The sequence below is a fragment of the Phaethon aethereus genome, assembly GCF_964289735.1.
Source record: "Phaethon aethereus genome assembly, chromosome: 3".
NCBI lineage: Eukaryota > Metazoa > Chordata > Aves > Phaethontiformes > Phaethontidae > Phaethon > Phaethon aethereus.
Window position 1 is genome coordinate 65335132 of NC_138576.1, and position 20403 is coordinate 65355534.

At 37.6% G+C, this 20403-nt stretch overlaps 1 protein-coding gene across 3 annotated transcripts in view; it reads right to left on the reverse strand.

Annotated features, from left to right (window-relative positions):
- HBS1L (HBS1 like translational GTPase) overlaps positions 1–20403 on the reverse strand; it is a gene marked incomplete at its 5' end in the record, with an annotated part of 59541 nt that overhangs the window by 1192 nt on the left and 37946 nt on the right. For all 3 annotated transcript variants that reach the window (XM_081997116.1, XM_081997115.1, XM_081997114.1), the window contains 11 exons: positions 6–106; positions 704–812; positions 2383–2473; positions 4502–4606; positions 8080–8148; positions 8307–8424; positions 9211–9285; positions 10031–10177; positions 12799–12916; positions 15130–15295; positions 15775–16031. In XM_081997116.1, the coding sequence (XP_081853242.1) occupies positions 6–106; positions 704–812; positions 2383–2473; positions 4502–4606; positions 8080–8148; positions 8307–8424; positions 9211–9285; positions 10031–10177; positions 12799–12916; positions 15130–15295; positions 15775–16031 (1356 nt within the window). The remainder of the gene's footprint in view (positions 1–5; positions 107–703; positions 813–2382; positions 2474–4501; positions 4607–8079; positions 8149–8306; positions 8425–9210; positions 9286–10030; positions 10178–12798; positions 12917–15129; positions 15296–15774; positions 16032–20403) is intronic.

Sequence of the window (20403 nt, forward strand, 5' to 3'; positions counted from 1 at the left end):
CTTACTTAGGTTTTTTCTTTGTCACTTCACCAGTGCTTTTGTGCAGGACACTCAACAGTCTTCTAATAATAGCAGGTTCACTTACAGTTTGATAGTGTAAAAGCACCTAAAAATATGTTTTCTTCAGTTATTAAACATTCTGCAATAATCAGAAATCCTAGGTAGTAAAAGAAGTTGATGTTTTCAAGTATTTTAAGACTGATTTTTTTAAACAAATACTTATAAAATTTCTCCCACAGAAGTCTCTGCCTCACGTTCAATAACTGTTCCCAGTTCCTAAACTTCGTGATCTCTACAGATCCATCATAAATACATTTTTCATTCTTAAGTGTTTTGCTTTTGCCACTTCAGTGCATTTCCATAGCATGAACCGGTATTTTATTTATTTTAAAAGGTATCTTACAACTAAGTGCATCATTATACTCCTACATGGCATGAGCTTTCTAAAAGGACAGCCCAGCCTGACTGTGGTGGAACTCATGTCCTCTGAAATGGCTCAGCTGTGTATTAAAAGTCAGTAAGAATATGCATAAGCAGCCACAATAGCCTCTCACATCCTCTTCAAATTGCAGAAGAATCCGTTTCCTCTGGAGAGAGAGAATCACTTCTGGACACTAAATGCCTCTCATATTCAGGAGGTCAAACACGGAGAGGAAAAGCCCTGAGCAACCTGTAATGAACAGGAACTTTAACAGTGACTTACAGGAAATCCTTTAGTGATTGGAACCTCAATATTGAAGATAAGAACCCGAGCTCTGAAGCGAGTGCAAACTTTAATTGGTTCCTTGGGATCACAGAATACACAGCCAACACTACAAGACAGGAGAACAAGAGAAAATTATATGTATTTTGACATATAAATGTTAATCATTGTACTGGAAAAAGATAAATACTTAAGCAAATCAAAGACAACACCACCTCAATATAATCCGGGGGGGTGCGGGGATCAAGAACGCTGTATTAAAGCCTGTAACAAAATTAATTGCTAGACAACGTCTACAGTATTTTGTGGGTATGCATGAAGAGGTCTGTCTAGTTCAGTGAACAATTACATCCATTGCTAATCAGTTTCTAAAAATGTCACCGTTTCCTGTGTGTAGGTACTTTGAAGAATTAGACTTTCATTCAGAGATTAATTGTTCCAAATCAAGAGCATAAAATATTGCAGGGTGCCCAAAATTGCAGTGCTGCTGCCTCTAACAATTATTTTGTGAAAGGAACATTGTGACCAGGACTCTCAAAACTTAAGCTCTTAGCAGCGCTCATTTCCAAAAGAACCTACGTGGAGTCACAAGAATGCTGCTGCTCATTACAAGTCAATATGGTAGACTAGACAGTTTTTTCACAGTGGCTAGTTTTAGCCATCTAAAATGAAAGGAAAATCAATCCAACCCAGAAAAACAAGAGAGTGAGCAGCATGATTAAATGTATACATCAGATGTAATCAAATTTCATCAAGAGGACTTAAAACTGCGTACATTTTCTTGACAAACCTAACAGTCCTCCAAAAGATGAATGACATCCAGGTAATGAATTGACTCAAGCCTTCATTCAGCAAGTAGAACTAGACTTTTTCCTCCCCTCCATTTACCACAGAGAATCACACCCCATTACAAAACGGCAATACAGAAAAGCCTGTACTTCTCCCTTAAAAGCAGAGCATAAATTTGCAAAATTATTAATGCAAGGAGGTTTTCAAACAGTAGCTTGAAAGTTTGCTGTGTGAAGTCCAACTGTAACGTAAAAAAGATGAACAAATTATGGATCCAATTTTCTAGCCTGAAGAACAACTGACACTTACCTAAAAGCTTGAAACCTACAGGCTGAAATAGACACAAAGAGATTTTTCTGTGTCTCAATGAATGTATCAGACCCCCCCAAAAAAGGGTCAGCAAAACATTTACAAAAACAAATGTTACAAGAAGCTAAGTGTGTTGAATAAACAGTTTCCATCAATTCCATTTGTCCAGATTTACTTATCAGTACACAATGGTGGTTGTTTGGATGTGTTTTGTTAGAATGATTTATGATCCGGTAAGCTCTTCAAAAATCTTCTGGTTTATTTAGCAGTAAGGATTTACTTAATTCAGCAATTAAAATGTCCAAAGACAAGTCTTAAGGAAAAAGGCTTCAAAGGTTACCAGTGTCAGCACTAGGGCAAAGTGTGAAAACTAACAGTATTCTTCTGAGGTTGCCGTTGTACATGTAGCAGATGTTTCCAACGTCTGTACATGCAAGCCAGGTGATATGCATCATTTTGGTTTTAAATATCCTGGTAGCCACATCATTCTTCAAGTAAACTGCTGATTGTTAAGTGTCATAGTTATAAAACTTTTCATTAAAAACAAACCGTTACTTAGACTGAAACCCAGTTTTGCTCACTTGATTTTGATGATATCCATGCCGGTCAAAGTGAGACTAACGTGATCTCCTGCTGCAGCCCAATCAACTGGCTCATCATGCAGTGTGATTCCTGGAAATGAGTAAGAACAGAACCTCACAGTGAAGTACCTAGGTTCTGAGCTACAAACAAACAGCTCTGTTTGGGCCATTTGTGCTTCATCAACCATTACTCATCAATTTTCAGTATGAATGGGTTGAGAGTAAAAGCTTTTAACTGAGAAGACTAAGGAAGCTTTTTTTCCCCTTGGTGAGGACTCACTATTCTCTCACCCCACCCTGCACAATAACATGGCTTTATTTAAGCCAGAGGAGGGGACCTGGCACTTGTCACACAGCGCAGATGACGCAGTCCTGAAAATGCCGTAGTACTAATATCTCTGTATCTGCCCCACCCATCCTTTGAGGTACACACACACCCTAGACCGCATCTTTCATATACTTTAATGGTACTATGTCAACTTTCATTTACCTTAAGTGAGTTTGCTGACTCTTTCATAAAAAAGCGTAACTGATGCCTGTCATTCACGACATCGCGTCTATTAGAAAGCATCTTTAAAAGTAATTATATTCTGATTTTGATGTCTTTTATTTGCTTTAAAAGATAACCTGACAGGAGGGTGAGGACAAAACTAATTGCTCCTGACTTAACATTCTGAAGTTTCTGGTAGATACCAAGAAGGAAAGAAAAAAACCCCACTTTTTACAAATACTGCATACATTTATAGGATCTAGTTCTATTTTGCTATTTATTTGCTATTTGCTATTTATTGATTTGCAAATCTGTTCCAAAAACCACTTGTCAAAAACATGCCAGAAAGCATCACTCAACTACAAGCATGTTAAGCACTGTTTTTTAAGCACTGTTGATAATTATTTCACCTGTCGTTCTCACAGAATAAGTGAAACCCAGCCTTTTGAATTGAAAAAATGGAATCCTAATGCACACACTACCTTGAGTAAACATTGTATGATAAATTGAATTATCTCTTCTTTACATTAAATATAAACAATACATGGTTAATGAACTAATATCCCAACCTTCACCTGCATTTGAGCCATATGAGAGGCAGTACAGAGGAAAAACCTCAGAGTCATACAATGGGGGATACTCAGACAAAATACAGCTTTTTCCATCCTACTTCCTGTACTCGCAAAACAGAGGAGTGACTACAGTAGTCTGACACCCATATTCATCCATGTTATTGTAACATTCCTGTGCATGCAAACAATGTGCATACAACCATATAAACAGGCACGCTGAAGAACTTCCCAAATTAGCACTGAACAAGCTGATTCTGGAACAGAACAGGACAGTCAAACCAAGCACATCACTGAATTCAGGCTAGTTAGATACAGAAACTTATTAATTTATTTTGAGGGCTTAATTTTTTATTCATTGGTCAATGTCGAAAAAGAATAATTTTATATTTCTTTTTGCATATGAAACAATAACAACTCTGCAGTACAAAAAGAGCAAGCTTAATCAGGCAACAGCTAAACTTTTCATGTCTTGACTTAGCTATTCCTCTTTTCAGAAATCACATGTATTGAAATTTAAATTCAATTTTCTTCTCTTTTGTAGTTGCTTAGGACAATTATATCCTGAAAGTTTGTACATTATGAAAGGATCAGTGACAAATCTCATGAACATCAAACAGCAGAGATTTAATTCTGAAGCTTTTTCACATCTAATTCGTAAGATTAATTTCTAAAGGTTGTTCAACATCCTCACACTTCCTAACAGCAGTAACACTCCACAGCAAAGAATTAACGATTCCTGTACTGTATGTTTTTATAGACATTGCTGGAACTCAGATTTTTTTACAGGTTCTTTATAAAGCAGTGTCAAAAATCACTAGGCTATAACACTTGGAATATCTGATATGATAGAAAAGGTAAAAAAAAAAAACACATGCAAGATTTCACATACTCTTCATAGACATATTTATACAGACACAGTCACATCTAAAGAAATTCGTTTTATGCTTTCACATTTTATGTTTGACAGTTAGTATCAGTTTGACAGTCTGTTACCATTTCAGTAACTGCTTCTAGCCCAGTATTGACCTGAAAGTAAACACGCTTCTGAAGGCTGTACCTTTTGCAGTGCAAGTTTCATTGGGAGGCATTGCCAGAAGTCGTTCTCCAACTTGAATATAGCCTGCTTCTATTTTACCAGTCACACAAAATCCTGATCCTTGGTCTGTAATGAACACAGCAATAATTTCAAAAAACTTCATAATAAGGTCAACTTCCCATCACAAGTTACCCCTTCAGCAATACATAGATGAGCTTTTAATATAATGAAGATGGGTTCCCCCCCCCCAGCACAGTATTCAGTACTTGCAAGTTAGCCAGTTGTGCATCATAATGAAAATGAAACATTAAATTCAAAACCTCTAGGTCTTATGTTTTTCGGAACTAAGGGAGAAATATCCTTCTTTAAACAAATGTAGGTACATGAAGAAATATTTTTTAGTTTTTCAGTATTAGATTAAGCCCCTTAATTTCTAGCAATTTTATTTAATTCATCGGTTTCTCACTACAGTTACAGATAAACATACCACAGACCTCTCATAAAAATGCTCATGCATATAGGTACAAGTTCCTATGCCATTTACTGTTCAACTGAGTTAGAATCATACATGCTCTGTCTGCATATTACTGTTACTCCTGGAAAGTCAAAGATTGATTCAGTCCTATTGAATATGAGGAGCTATTTTAATTGTAGATGACTTCAGTGTTTATGAATAAAAGATCTGCAAAGTTTTTCTTCAATGTCACAGAATCACAGAATCATTAAGGTTGGAAAAGATCATCAAGTCCAACCACCAACCCAACACCACCATGCCCACTAAACCATGTCCCCAAGTGCCACATCCACACGTTTTTTGAATACTTCCAGAGATGGTGACTCCACCACCTCCCAGGGCAGCCTGTTCCAATGCTTGACCACTCTCTCAGTAAAGAAATTTTTTCCTGATATCTAGTCTAAAATATGTCCTAATACTCTGTTCATTATTTGAATGCTATGTCAGTATTTTCAACATGTGCACATTTATGCACATACACCTTAAGAAATGCCTCATCTCCTTAGCACGTCTTTGCAGGTCTGTTTAAAAAGAATCCTCTGAAGTGATTCTACAGTGACATTTTCAGTATCCGTACAAACAATGAATATACCTTTTGCCGAGCATTAGAATTCAGTGATAAGCAAGCACCTTGGTATTTTGTGTGTCACATTAGATTGAAAGCTTAATTTAAAGCTGAATTCAAAAGAGCAAGTTGACCTCAAAACTTGAGGTTACACACTACAAACTTGCTCTTTTGCATTCATCACCAGTATTGATGAATGCTTCCATCTATCTAGCTGGAAAAATATCACCAGTATGCCTGCAAGCTAATTTTCCTCTATTCATTCCAGCAAATGAGACGAATGCAGTCCATTAACAGACGACATGTTGGATGTCAAAAGAACAGAAAACTGGAGAAGCAGCTACTTGCTAGAAAAAGAATCCCCAAGTCATGGTACAAACACCACCTCAACAAGGTACACGAAAGAACCTGAAGCTGCCTCTGCAAGTACTTGCAGGCAACTGGAAATGTGAACTGGTTCCAGGCTCCCAAACACTCGCAAGCACAATCAACAGCCATTTCTCTTTTTTTTCCACATCACCAGCTATGGCTTGATAAGCCAGTGTGGTGGTTGAAGCTTCGCCCTCTCCCATGCTGATTGCTGCCTGCAAAGTGTCAAGTTCCTTCAGCTCTCCATGAAATCAATGCAAGTACAAAATGGATAGTGGGGGACAGAATCAGGGCATAAAAAATGGCCTGATTTCTGTGTTTTCATGGTACTCAGGTTCTGCCAGGACATGTTCTTTGTCCTCAGGATTTGGCTGCTGGACAAGGCTTCTTTAAAAGTCAGGTCAAGTCATACCCTAGACAGCATTATAATACGATAGGTGGGGACTGATGCAGCGGTGAAGGAATTTACAGTGACTTCTTGGATCAGGAGATAGTTTGCCTGGAGAGAATATTAGGAGGGCTATGGAGGACAACAGCTAAAATCAGGCTGAGGTAGATGAATCATATGTGTGGGTAACCTTAATAAAGAAAGGGGTTTTCCAAACTATGCAGGAGTACACTCAGCACTCTCACTTTTTACACAATTTTATGGACAGCTCCTCCTGAGCATGCACAGGCACTGGAATAGAGCAGAGAACAACTGTTGCTTCATGTACTCGTACCTGTAGCTACTTCCTCTGGTGGCATCTAAGTTAATTAAGTTTTGAGATCACAAAGTAAGAAAAAAAAATAGCCTAAAAAAACACCTAAAAGGCCACATTTAGTGATAAACCCTGTATATGTAAATTGAGTCCCTTCCAAAGACATTTTTTGCATACTTTAGCAAAAAAAAAAAAAAATCAAGACTTTTCCACAGAACAGATTTAGTCAAAATTGCTCATTTTGTGAAACTCAGCTCAACACAAAAATGGTTACTGCAACAAAAAGTTGTGATAAAATTTTGAAAGACCTCAATCAATAATCCTAAAATACTTTCCCACAGCTCACAAAATTAAAAAAAAAAAAAAAAAAATACGGTGACAGGCTAGATGACAAAACTAGCAGTAACGCACTAGGGTAAATTCTCATGCAAAGTTTCAATATTTAACATTATGGCTTCAGTACCTTACATCAGCTAATCCAGGGCATGTACAGCATCTAGTGTTCTCTCAAAAATCCACATGAAAATTGCACAAAACTGATTTTTCCAGTTACAATCAGTATTTTGATCTGGCTTGTTTGCACTTCCCCTAAAAATCCCCTATACATAAAAGTTGAATTTCTTTTAAAATATGAATTTCAATAATAATATTTGACTACAATTATTTACAATATTTCAAATCATGCTGTTATTTAGTTTGCAACATTTCTTGAGGGACCTATGAAACGTTTCAAATTGGATGAGTGTTACAAACCTTATTTCTTCTAAATTACCTGTAAATGTAAATGCATATAACCAAAAAAATTAACAAGTTTACCATGAAAACCTTAAGGGCTTAAGACAGTCTATTTTCTACAGACAATGGGAATAAGACCTCGTTATAGTTATTTGCTGTCCATATCTGCATTAGTGCTAGGGAATAGCTAGCTACCTTTCATTAAATCCTTGGCTGGTTATAAGTCTCCTCCCCCACACCTTTTCTTTCACTTCACCCTCCCACAAATTTTTATATGAAAATGAAGGAATTTACCATTATTTACAGCTACAACAATGAACATAAAAGGAACAAGTCAATTTTTTTTTTAAAATCTAGTAGTGAAAGGTAAAAGCGCCCAAAGTCACACTTGCGTTTAAGAAACATTCATTTAGGCAACAAGAACCAATTTGTGAAAGAGAAACTCCCAAATTCTGTCCCACAGAACATCAACTCACTACATAGCCAATTAGCTGATCATGCAGATTTTCTTCCTCAATTTCTTTTCCATTGTGTTTCTCCTTCAGCAGTACTATCTAAAACTTGACAAAGAACAGTGCCTGAAAATTTACTATTCCTGCTCAAGACTACCAATACACATAAAGCTCCTACTTGAAGTCTTATTTATACATCGTTTTTCAACACTTGTGTTAAATATTTTCACCATCATTTCACCGATATTATAAAAACAACCAACCTTTAAAAACATCAGCAACACACAACCTAAAGGGTTTATCCACTGATCTCTGTGGTGGCTTGAAAGAATCTGCAAATAAATTGATAAGACTCTTAGACTTCTCACTTAGGGATAAATCAACTATATTGCATTCCAACGACTTTGTCCCACATTTCCCCCAAAATGAAAGTTTTGACATACACAGGACTAAGATATACTAGTTTTTAAATGAGGAAAATTGCACTCACCAATTTGCTCTAATAAACACTTTCCTTTATACCACTCTATGAGGTCACTTGACTGACCCCTTGTGACCAGATTTTCACCACCAAGGCCACTCGTTGGGATATAAGCCACATCTGATTCCTAATTAAGAAAACAAACGGACATTAAGCATACATTATAGCAACAGGATCTTCTATCAGAAGCAAGAGGCACGTTTTTTCAGTATTATGCACCTAAGCTATAAAAGAACAGTTGGCACATTCCTATTTCCCCTGGAGAAGGCAGTAGATCCATTTCCCTTTTGTTTATCTCTTGCCTGATCACAGTGCTCCAACAGAGTTGGAGATACTTAAACATGATGATAGCAACATTAACAACTGGAAACTGAGTTCAGGTAACAAACTCCAATTCCATATTTGACAGGCAAAACTTCGTTTTGAATTGCTGGTTTATGCATCGGGATTTCAGGAAGGCCACAGCCAGTCCACAGGGATAGTAGTTGGAACTGAGGAAATAGGAGAATAGTCAAGAACAGCAAATGGAGAGTGTTCTTCTGAGTTCATAGTCCACATTGACAGCTGCTCTGGTATAAAACTCTCTACTGTCATTCATGTAATCCTGAACATTAACATATACGACCCTTGGTCTATTTTGCTTTGTAGACAACAATCCCAAGAAACTACAAATGAGACGACTGCCCCAAAGATTCAACAGAGCTAAACAAAGATGATGACAGAAAGAGTATTAAAGAACTGACTATCCTTATCCAGGGCTCAATGCACACCTTGCCAGTAAGAAAAGGAATCTGCCATACTATGTGCACGTAGTAGTAGCAGGGAAGTGACACAAAATAACCTGACTGGAAGAAAAGCTCATCCTACCCAAATGCCTAAACAAAGCAACAAAGACCTCATAAATTTACATTACCTTAAAGCCAGCTTGTTTAAGAAATTGGCCAAGCTTACTCGTAATTTCCTGAAATCTTTCCTGTTGCCAATTGACCTAAAATAGAAAACAGATTATGATAATAAAATTTTAGGTTTTTAACCATGACTTGGACATACAGCTGCATGTCATCAGTTCTGTAGTACCTGTAGGTGTTCTTCACACACAGCACCCAATGAATTTATAACTATGAAATTTATAGGTGGATCAGGTGGATTCATAGCTGAACACATAAGAGCATACACATTAACAATTACTGATAGCAAACAATAGACCACTTAATTTGCAAGCCCCTTCAGTTTGATTTGTCCTTCAACAGCACTTTTTTTTTTTTTTAAGTTTACACACAAAATTCAGATTCACAAGAACATATACACAGTAATGATGTGAAACACAACTAGTAATATCTAACACACCTTACAGATTTAAATAAAGCTCTTGAGGTCTTATCAAAGAATCACAGAATCTTTGGGTTGAAAGGGACCTTTTAAGGTCATCTAGCCCAGACCAGAATGACCACCAAGATAACCCAGTGGCATATGCAGGGGCAACTGCTTATGTGAGATTTTCACAAGTACAAGAGGGACCGCATTTTAGCACCAAAACTATCCTTCTGTGTCCTTTGAAAACACACCCATAAATAAAAAGAAAAGTATTGTAAAGTCTAAACACAAGAGACAGACCTGAGAATCAAAGAAAGAAACAATACTTCATTATTGGTTTCACAACGTTGATCCTTAAACTTAGGGACCACAATGCTAGATGGAAGCCTTTCAATTAAATTAAAAAATTAAGCATGTACCTGGTCCATTTTATTGACTGCAACAGCTAGCTGTGTCACTCCAAGAGAGCGCACTAATAATCCATGTTCTCGAGTTTGTCCACCAGTCTCAAACCCTGCTTCAAACTCTCCTCTGCTAGCATCCACAACCAAAATAGCCACATCAGCCTAGATTAAAAAAAAACACAATCAAAAGCGATTAAGAGGTGGAAATAATCTGGATAAATATGTCAATCAGCAATATTTCACACAAAATTTACTTTACATGGGAGGAATCCCAATGTGCTTCAAATGTAATTGAAACTGCTCTGTCCTACCTGTGTCACGCCCACTTCAGTGAGATATTATGTCATCTCATGTCATAAACCACCATTTTCTGTTAAACACAAGCCAACTCTTGGTTTTAAGAACCTGTCCTCTTCAAACTATCCACTATGAATGTGCTGCACAGATCTCAACTATACAAAAGTGGCCCTTGCTCCAAAAGCTTAAGAACGGGTATGAGCACAATGTCCAGTTCTCCCTGCCTCAGTCTGGACACCTTCATAGCAAGAAGATGCAAAAATTACAGATAAATCACCTCATTGTATCACTGGGACAACTGGTTGACTGCATGTTGGATGCGGATGCTTCACAGTCCACTCACATTGGAGCATGGCAAAATCAGGTGGAAAAGAGGAAGCAGCCTATTTTATCACCTAGGCAAACTCTCTGCCACAGCATTAAGAGCAAATAGGTATCACACAGTCTACAGCACTGCACAAGAGTCAGCATGTAAGCACAGGGAGAAACCACAGATTTTGCTGTTAGCCTTAAATGCTGCTAATATTTCTTCTCCTTTTCCTGCTTTGGTGTTAAGTAACAGCCAGTTAGACCATCGTCATGTATCAAGCAATGGCAACAGACGTGAACAATAAAAGTACTGCTGTCAAGAAGCAAGAAATTGTAAGACAATTTCATAGGACTGATGAGATGGACATAATGGAAAGAGAGAGGAGAACAAGTTCAATCTTCTCCCTTCCTTACACGCTTATGCTTCAGGATGCCAGGAGAAGGAACAGAGACAGCACATTGTCCTGGCTCTGAATTCCCTCGCCCTGTCTTAGGAGTGAAATCCCCACAGCTCATACAGAGATGGTGCAAGTGTGAGAACGGGAAAAGGATGAGGGATGATTTTCCCCACAGCTATCAGCCTCCAAAATGCATTGTGGTGAACTTCTCCCTCAAAAAAAGGACATCCTGTATTTTCTAAATTATAAAAACCGTGCCTGGGGACTTACGTGAATTAACCATATGTATCAAAGGACAGATCCTGGCCCTGATAAGGCTGATTTGCATTTTGCATAACAGCAGTTGGGGATTCACCTCCTAACAGAATTCTCCACGATAAAAAGGCATCAGAGCCATTTAGAAGGTTGCTTTCTTCCACCCATTGCTTCAGCACTGAGCCTACTCTAATAGGCAACAGAAACTTGCAAAGTTTCAGTAATTTCTTAACAGGCTTCAGAACAGACCAGCCCCCCGCCATCCTGAGAGCCGAGGGAACATAGAGATACCAAGTCATATTTGGCCAGCCCCATCTTCTGCTGAACTGATACAACTGCTGCTGGATCTGCAAGTCTTCTCCTAACATTTCTGTCTGTATTACCTTTCCCCCAAAAGACAAACCAATTTAAACTAAAGTTGTAAAGAATATGGTGTGGCTGAGATGACATTTTCCACTGTTCTGAAAATAAAGATCCAGTTCTAATTTTAAAACTCCTGACCTTCCTACAACATATGCTCCACAATATAGATGACTCTACACTAATTTGCAAACTTCTGACTATTCTGCAGCCTAACCACTGGGTCACAAGGTCTGAATTCTTACCCAGGCTGTGCTTCAGAGTTAGAGCACAATTTGGGGCAAACAAACTACAGTATAGTTCTCTCTCTGTAAATTCATACTAACAGTACCCATCCTTACTGAGATCTTAAGATGAAACTCACATTTCAGAATGTAATGACATGCACAAAGCAAAAACCTCTATAACAGTAGCTTAACTTCAGAAAAAAAATAATCTTTGATTACACCTCTACTTTGGAGAATCAATTCTACTACTTAAAAATGGGTGCCTTTAAGTGGAAAAATTTTCAGACATTTTATGTCATGTAATCACATGTTATTCTTCCTCCACCCCCCAATTTACTATTTCCATAAATTAAGTAACTAACCTATATGAGAATGGTAACTGAACTCAGTGGGAAGCGCCCAATACTTCTGGCTTTACCTACTGTTCCTCAACAAGTGGCACATAGTCTCTGCAAATGTCCTATTGACAACACAGATGCACTCTGCATAAACTTTGCTATGTTATGTTTTGTCATTCCGTATAAAAAAACAGAAGAATGCCTTTTGTTTGATCTCTCCAAATCTTTTCTTCTTTAGGCTCAAAACCAGTTAAAATCTTTACCTAGAAAACCACTTTGACAGAACTTCTTGAGTAGAAATATGGCACATTTCAAAGCTCAAGTCTGATTTCATCAAACTGCAACTTAGTATTAAAATTACTTCCCTAATAAAACTCCCAAAAAGTTAATGTCCCAAAACAAGAAAAGCAACTGCCTTTAAAGTTAAAAAAATAAATTCTTTTTTTAAGTTTAGAAAACTCATGAAAATCTCAGAGATATCTTAGCACCATCAATGATTCCATTTCATCTTAGATTTTAAAAGAAGAAGAAAACCAATTTAAGAAAAAGGTACAAATACTAATGCTATTGGAAAAAGAGTTTTAAAACACTATCTCTACCTGTGCAGCTCCTGTGATCATATTTGGAATGAAGTCTTTGTGGCCTGGAGCATCCATCAGTGTAATTACTTTAGTCTTTGTCTCGAATTTGGTCATACCCACATCCATTGTCACTCCCCTTAAACAAAGCATACATTCGACGCACCATTAAAACTGCTTTGAAAGCTTCATAGAGATATAAAGTAAGCTGTTAAAAACACAATCATGATATTATACACTTCATAGGTTTCATCTGATATAGCCTGCACAAAAAAAATTTGAAAGAAATCTGCTTGCTGGAAAAGCAGACCTCTAGAGTTGCCTTTCAGTAATTCTTGTCCCGAAGAAACAAACACCCAGAATTCACAGTACTGATTTCATGCACCCACAGACTTGTCCCAACACGCAGTGTAAGAACATGAAAATTGTACTACATATTTAAATCATTACTAATTCTACTTGTAATACTTAGCTCTTCAGAAAAAGGCATCTATAGGACTATAGGAATACAGTTATATATTTGCAAAGATCCACATGCAGAACTACTGATTATCAAGGAGGGATCGCAGCACTTCGACTCAGTTCCACATCTCACTAACAACCACATGTTCTGCACAGCACATAGGATAGGATTCACCTGATCAAATGCAAACGCCTATCATGCACATGTCTGTGTCTTGGTTAGTCATCTGCATCTCCAGATGATTAAGACAGACAAGCACTTTCAAGGGACAAAACTTCTCACATTAGCACAGGTTGTTAAAATATGCTACTTCCAATGACAGAAAAAACACAACATAACAACTCCCTCAAAACTACAAACATTTACAGATGGCTCCAGAACATATTTCTTTACAAATACAAAACTCAAAGTAAAGAGAAAACAGAATCAATCAAAAATACCAATTCAGAAAACTCTTCCCTTAAAAGTTACAATGTCTCTTCTGAAGAGAAGTCTGTTACCTCAATGAACAACTGTTGGATGCTAAAAAATTCACAGACCAAGGGAAACCATTTTTAAGGCTCATGACAATTATTCCACAAACTTTACTTTCTGTTAACATTTTACTCTTCGCAGGCAATAAATACTTGTCTCTATTTCCAGTTTCTTACACCCTATCAAAGGTAGCTTGTCTTAAGAAAATAACATACTTAATGTGGTGCTTAATTTTCTATTACAGATCTGTGAAAGGAATTGATCTTCAAAGTTCGTCTGTTTTACACCCAGCTACATCTACGGGGATTAAGAAAAAGACCTTCCCCCCATCAGCTTTTCCTCTTTTACATCCTTAGACTATAACGTCACAACAACACTACTACTACAATCTCGTCAGTCTCATTAATGTAAGGCTACTTTTAAAATTTGTGTTTGGTCACTTCGGGATTGTTCCCCCCTTCCCTGTACCCACACCCTCCCCAAACCACCCCCCCCCCCCAACTCAGGTTTGTATGTGCACTTCATAAATGAAAGGGCTCACATAGGCAAAAGCTTAGCTATATACAGGGACACTGAAAAGTGTATCTGCCTTTAAAAACAACAAGAGTTTGTTAGATAGGGACTGCTTTAATCCATGTTCTTCAGCATCAGCATCATCTTCTGTGCAACCAGAAGAGCTTATCTGCTATGAAACCATGGGTGAAAAATGATTGTAAAAATATAAACACAAAAGAAAATGCCTTTTTTTATTATTTTGTGAACACAGAATATCATGTCTTTAGCTTCCTATATAGTGTTCTCAAAAGGTCTTACGCTTTTTATATTAGCATCACTGTTTCCCCATTACATACTTTTTCAATATGATAAAATTTAATTTTAAATTTTGTATTTCAAGTTAATAAATTAAAGGCAGTTTATAAAGAATACAAATATAATGTATTAATTTAATTAATTTATAGATTTTTATTTTCAACATAATGTAAGTCACATGTAACGGACTGACATTTCAGTGCTAAGTTTATAATTCTGACACCCTTTCATAGGAAAATTTAACTCAGAACTTTCCCATAGAATGATAACCAAACTGAGAGAAATTTTGCAGCAATAAACCAGTAAGGCAGCTTTATATGAACTAACTCAGCTACTAGAAGCATTCTACATTGTAGTCCTACACTGCATAGAAACGTGAAGAAATACTCAATTTTTTATTCACCTTTCTTACAACCAATATTATTTTTTCTTTTGATAGCACGTACTTTATATAGACAAAGAAAAATATTTGCTAATAAGCATTGAGTAAATATCTTTAAAAATTTAGAATATTTCTACAAAAGTATTATTAGTAGATTGATATTTCCTAACAAATGCTGCTGTTTCAGGAAAAAAAGGTAATTCCCATTAAAAAATATTTCTACCTTTCTCTTTCTTCACCAGTCTCATCCAAGACCCATGCATAGGCAAATGAAGCTTTGCCAGCCTTCTTAGATTCCTGTTCATATTTGTGCATAGTTCGTTTGTTCACATTTCCCAAAAGGTAGAGCAGATGACCCATTAAAGTACTTTTACCTGCATCAACATGTCCTGTGGGGCAAAATAAATATCATATCAATTTTATTAATTTATGCATTTTAAATATAGCAGAAGAAGAAATACACCAAAACATAAGAAAATCACATGCACTAACAATGCTTATGCAATCCATAGATTTTCACATTCCTGTAAGATAGAGATACAGCAAGACGGTTTATTGATACAGTCAGTTAGCATGACAGCCATAGAGCACTTCCAAATTCACACCAAGACGACGACACTGCAGGAATGAAACCAAACCAAAGTACATTTTACTACACTGTCAGAAGGAAGCTAAGTCAACTTTACGGTCCTACTCAAGGACATCTGAATGTACTCCCTCCGAAGAATAGCAAACAGATGCGACTGAAAACAGTATGAGATTTCCCTTTCCTAAAGAAAGGACAGTTTTGCTTCTGTATCACTTCCAGATTCAAACAACACAGCTTTTAATCTCTACATTTGTCAAAAATGTAATTTAACAGTATTACCTATTACGACCAAATTAAGTAGTTGCTTTCCTCCTTGTCTCTTCTCCAACTCTGCTTTCACATCTATTTGTGGTTTTGCCTTGCTTGACTTTTTTACCGGAGTAGGCACTGAAGTCTGGTCTTCTGAAACCTGCACTACTTGGGGTGAAAGACTAGATTTTGAGACCACCTCAAGTACCCCAGAAGCTACACTGGCATCTTCACTTAACAGTCCTTTCTGAAGTGTGTTGGTATGGCCATTTTGTTCAGCAATCACACTAGGGGAAAAAAAAAAAAGAAAACACAAGGAATGCAAATGACAAAGAAGCTGTAGAAATATAGGAGAAAAATTGAGTTTTCCCTTCACTATCATGTAAGCCCCAGACAAAGAGTATGTGATAAGCCCATTAAGGTGGAAGCGATAAGCAGCTGAATACAAACTGCACAGATACCAGCTCTGAACATCTTGTCTGAAAAGCACTGTGTACAAAAGCAAGATAAGAAATAATCTTGTAAAATACATGAAACAGATAAACAAAAGCTTCCCACAGCCAATTCTTTTAACAGGGAGGGAAAGAACAGTTGTGCAGAACAACTACAGAGAGATAGTTGTCTCTGAAGTAAAACCCCAAGTCAACTTTGAAGCATCGATCCTAAAACAACTTCCACATACACAGGTACTGCAGCGAAACATAGCAATGTTCTATTGTGAGAACAGCCATATAGTATAAAGAGTAGATACTAAGCATATCTGAGCTGCAATTTAAAGTGCAATGCTTATATAGAGCCGTAACAAACGAGTTACATTTATCAATACTGAGAAAATTTGTTTTATGCATAAAAAAAGGCATCTAGGACTAAGGAGATTTGGATTCCCCAACTCCCTTTCTCTAACACCCTATCCTCCCACAGATCATCATACTAATCCTTATAGTAAATAACCCTAAATATATTATTCTCTTATACTCTCTCACTCTTCTTCTCTGTGATTTGTAAATGAGGATATTTTCCTAATTTACACAAGCGTTCTGAAAATATACAATATAATTCTTATAATTCTTCACCTGTTACGGCAAAGACCACTAAAAACAAACACTAAGTAACATCTTCAAGAGACCAAAAGCTTTCTTACTGCCTGACAGAGCTCCAAGATGAGACATTAATATAAGCAGCAAGACAGGAACAGAAGAAGTTATTACAGGTGTGACAACATTATATCACAGCAAACTTCAATATACAAACCACTGACCATTACAGTATATTGAAAATAGCTACGAAATACTGTATTTAGAACTTTATCTAGGGAGAAGAGGCTGCTTCGTCCTGGAAAAATGGAAATCCTTTCCAATACAGTACCACTGTGCTGGTGGCTACTTTCTATGGAAAGGATTCATGCAGGCTCTCAAACTCAAGTGCCTCCACATCCAGTGTGTGTTTTTACTCTCCATTTTCTGTTTACGTACCACAATTAACTTCCCAGTTTTCCTCTTTTCAACTTCTATAAACAAACCTACTTATTTTGGTGCTTCAGAGTCCCACATCGTGAAATCTCTGCTTTTATTTGACATTACTTCTCATTTTCTGTCTGCGTAGGACCTGGGGGTGCTGCTTGACAGCCAGCTGAACATGAGTTGGCAGTGTGCCCAGGTGGCCAAGAAGGCCAACAGCATCCTGGCCTGTATCAGAAATAGTGTGGCCAGCAGGAACAGGGAAGTGATTGTGCCCCTGTACTCGGCACTGGTGAGGCCGCACCTCGAATCCTGTGTTCAGTTTTGGGCCCCTCACTACAAGAAGGATGTTGAGGTGCTGGAGCGTGTCCAGAGAAGGGCAACAAAGCCGGTGAGGGGGCTGGAGCACAAGTCTTATAAGGAGCGGCTGAGGGAACTGGGGCTGTTCAGTCTGGAGAAGAGGAGGCTGAGGGGAGACCTTACCGCTCTCTACAACTTCCTGAAAGGGGGTTTTGGTGAGTTGGGTGTTGGTCTCTTCTCTCAACTAACTAGCAATAGGACAAGAGTTGCGCCAGGGGAGGTTTAGATTGGATATTCGGAAAAATTTCTTCACTGAGAGAGTAGTGAAGCATTGGAACAGGCTGCCCAGGGAGGTGGTGGAGTCACCATCACTGGAAGTGTTCAAAAAACGTGTGGACGTGGCACTTCAGGACATGGTTTAGTGGGCATGGTGGTGTTGGGTTAACGGTTGGACTTGATGATCTTGAAGGTCTTTCCCAACCTTAATGATTCTGTGATTCTGTATTAGTCCTTTTTCATTACATATATCTCAGGAAACAATATAGTCCAAACATGTTAATCTACTGAACAAAGCAGTTCAAGAGTTATGATGTAAACAAACCTAGGAAAAGTTCAGACTGAACGCAGAATTAGCATCTCATCATAGCACTAAGCAGCATGGGACATTTTATAGGTCTCACTTTTTCCCCTCAGTTTCAGAAACCACCTATGTAATCAGTACTACAGCAGACTGATTGATTTTGATAACTTTTTCATAAGGCCCAAAGCCAAGTTTTTCTCTTGACTGTGAGACCCCAAAGCAGAAATGTGAGCACTCTTCTTTTTTTTTTTTTTTTTTTTTTTTTTTTTTTTTTTTGGCTACACTTCCACAACCCAAGGCTAGGGTCTTGCATCAAGGCTGGACACACAAGCACGTTTCTCAAATTAGCTAAGCAAAGAACTTAGTTTATGCCGGTTGCAGGGGCACAGATTGTACCTGCACTTCTCCATAATGGGTAGACAATTCTGTATAAAGTCTATTCAAAAGAATTTATCCTATCATAACATCCTAAACCACTTGAAGGAGAAGGACAGGTTTACATCATACTACTGCCTCAGGTCACACAATTACGGCATTTTATATTTGGCCTTTTGAAACCAGCTGTACTGTACCACCAAGTACAGCTTTAGACAAGCTCCAGTATATAACCTCATCTTGACAAGCTTGAATACCCTTTCTACAAAAGATACACAAATGCCAAAAGAGCTTACCAGAGCTTTTTGTTAGGAAATCAGCAGACATACAAAAGCCTGGCAAGGATGAACATTTAGTCAGAATTAAAACTGCCGGGCCAAAAACTTCCTATGTTGTCTTGCCAACAAGGACCGTAACAGTAAACTGAGTAAAATGTTATGGTTACATCACTGTTTTCTGGGGAAAATTAAGAAATACAACCTATGTTGTTATAAGACATGTTAGAAGACACTCAATCTTACACAACTGTTGAAATGTTCACAGTAGCATGCATTCAATGAAGAACCTGAAAGCTTATCTGCTGAAGCTTATCTGAAGCTTAATAACTCTGCATAATTTAACTTTTAAACATTATTTTCAATCTTTTAGTCTGGACAATTAGTGGATTATTTTTATACAACCGACTCTTTCGGAGTACTTACAGTCATTACAGGAATGTCTACATTTATTTCCTCTTTCAGAATTATTAATTACACAATATTGGTCAGGCCGGTTAAAACAATCACCTTTTTTTTGCTCACAACTTCTTCTGGCTTCCTTCATGACTTAACACAAAGAAAAAGCCTGGTAAATAGTTTTGCTAGAGCAAAAACAGTTTGTCAGAAGTGAGCAAACTCCATTTTCTGTAGACAATCCCACTAAGAATACCCAGCAACAAAGGTTATTAATGACTTCTATTAATCCATTCATTTTAAATAGGATTAATTTATTATTGTGAGGTCATACCTCATAATATGATTGAGTCATAAAGACTGAATAGCTAGTCAAAGAATGGTTACTTTTGCTAATGCTAGGCCACTGGTTTTAAAAACATGGTCCTTTAAGATCCCCTAAAAGGTGACAACAAAAACTAGTTCATACATACTATACAACCACCTTCTAATGGTGTCTGCACCAACACTATACAGGTATTTGGGCTTGAGGGTAGGGGCACAGTTACAGGTGTTTTAGAATCCAAACTACTGTGAACAATTTTTAACACCATGCTTTTGGTTAATGATATAAACTATGTACTTAGAACTCTGTATTATTATAAACCCTCTGTAGTACATTTATCACTGCAATGATAACATAAAAAGGATCTGAAGAGAGCCAAAAGAATCATAGAATCTTTGGGTTGGAAAGGACCTTTTAAAAGGCCATCTAGTCCAACCCCCCTGCAATGAGCAGGGACATCTGCAACTAGATCAGGTTGCTCAGAGCCCCATCCCACCTGACCTGGAATGTTTCCAGGGATGGGGCATCTACCACCTCTCTGGGCAACCTGGGCCAGGGTTTCACTACCCTTATTGTGAAAAATTTCTTCCTTCTACCTAGTCAAAATCTGCCCTCTTTTAGTTTAAAACCATTGCCCCTTGTTCTATCGCAACAGGCCCTGATAAAAAGTCTGTCCCCACCTTTCTTAAAGGGGGCTTGGAAGTATTGAAAGGCCACAATAACATCTCCCCAGAGCCTTCTCTTCTCCAGACTGAACAACCCCCACTCTCTCAGCCTGTCCTCATAGACAAAGAATGAGCCTCTCTTAGGTGTTATTAAACACAGATTCATTCTGTCCCATGACAACTCATCCTTATGCTGTCAATAATCCACAAGATAACTGCAGAAGAAAAAACCCAACTCTGATACTCATGGAGTTAAGGCAGGGGTTCACCTTTTCCTTTGTTTTTC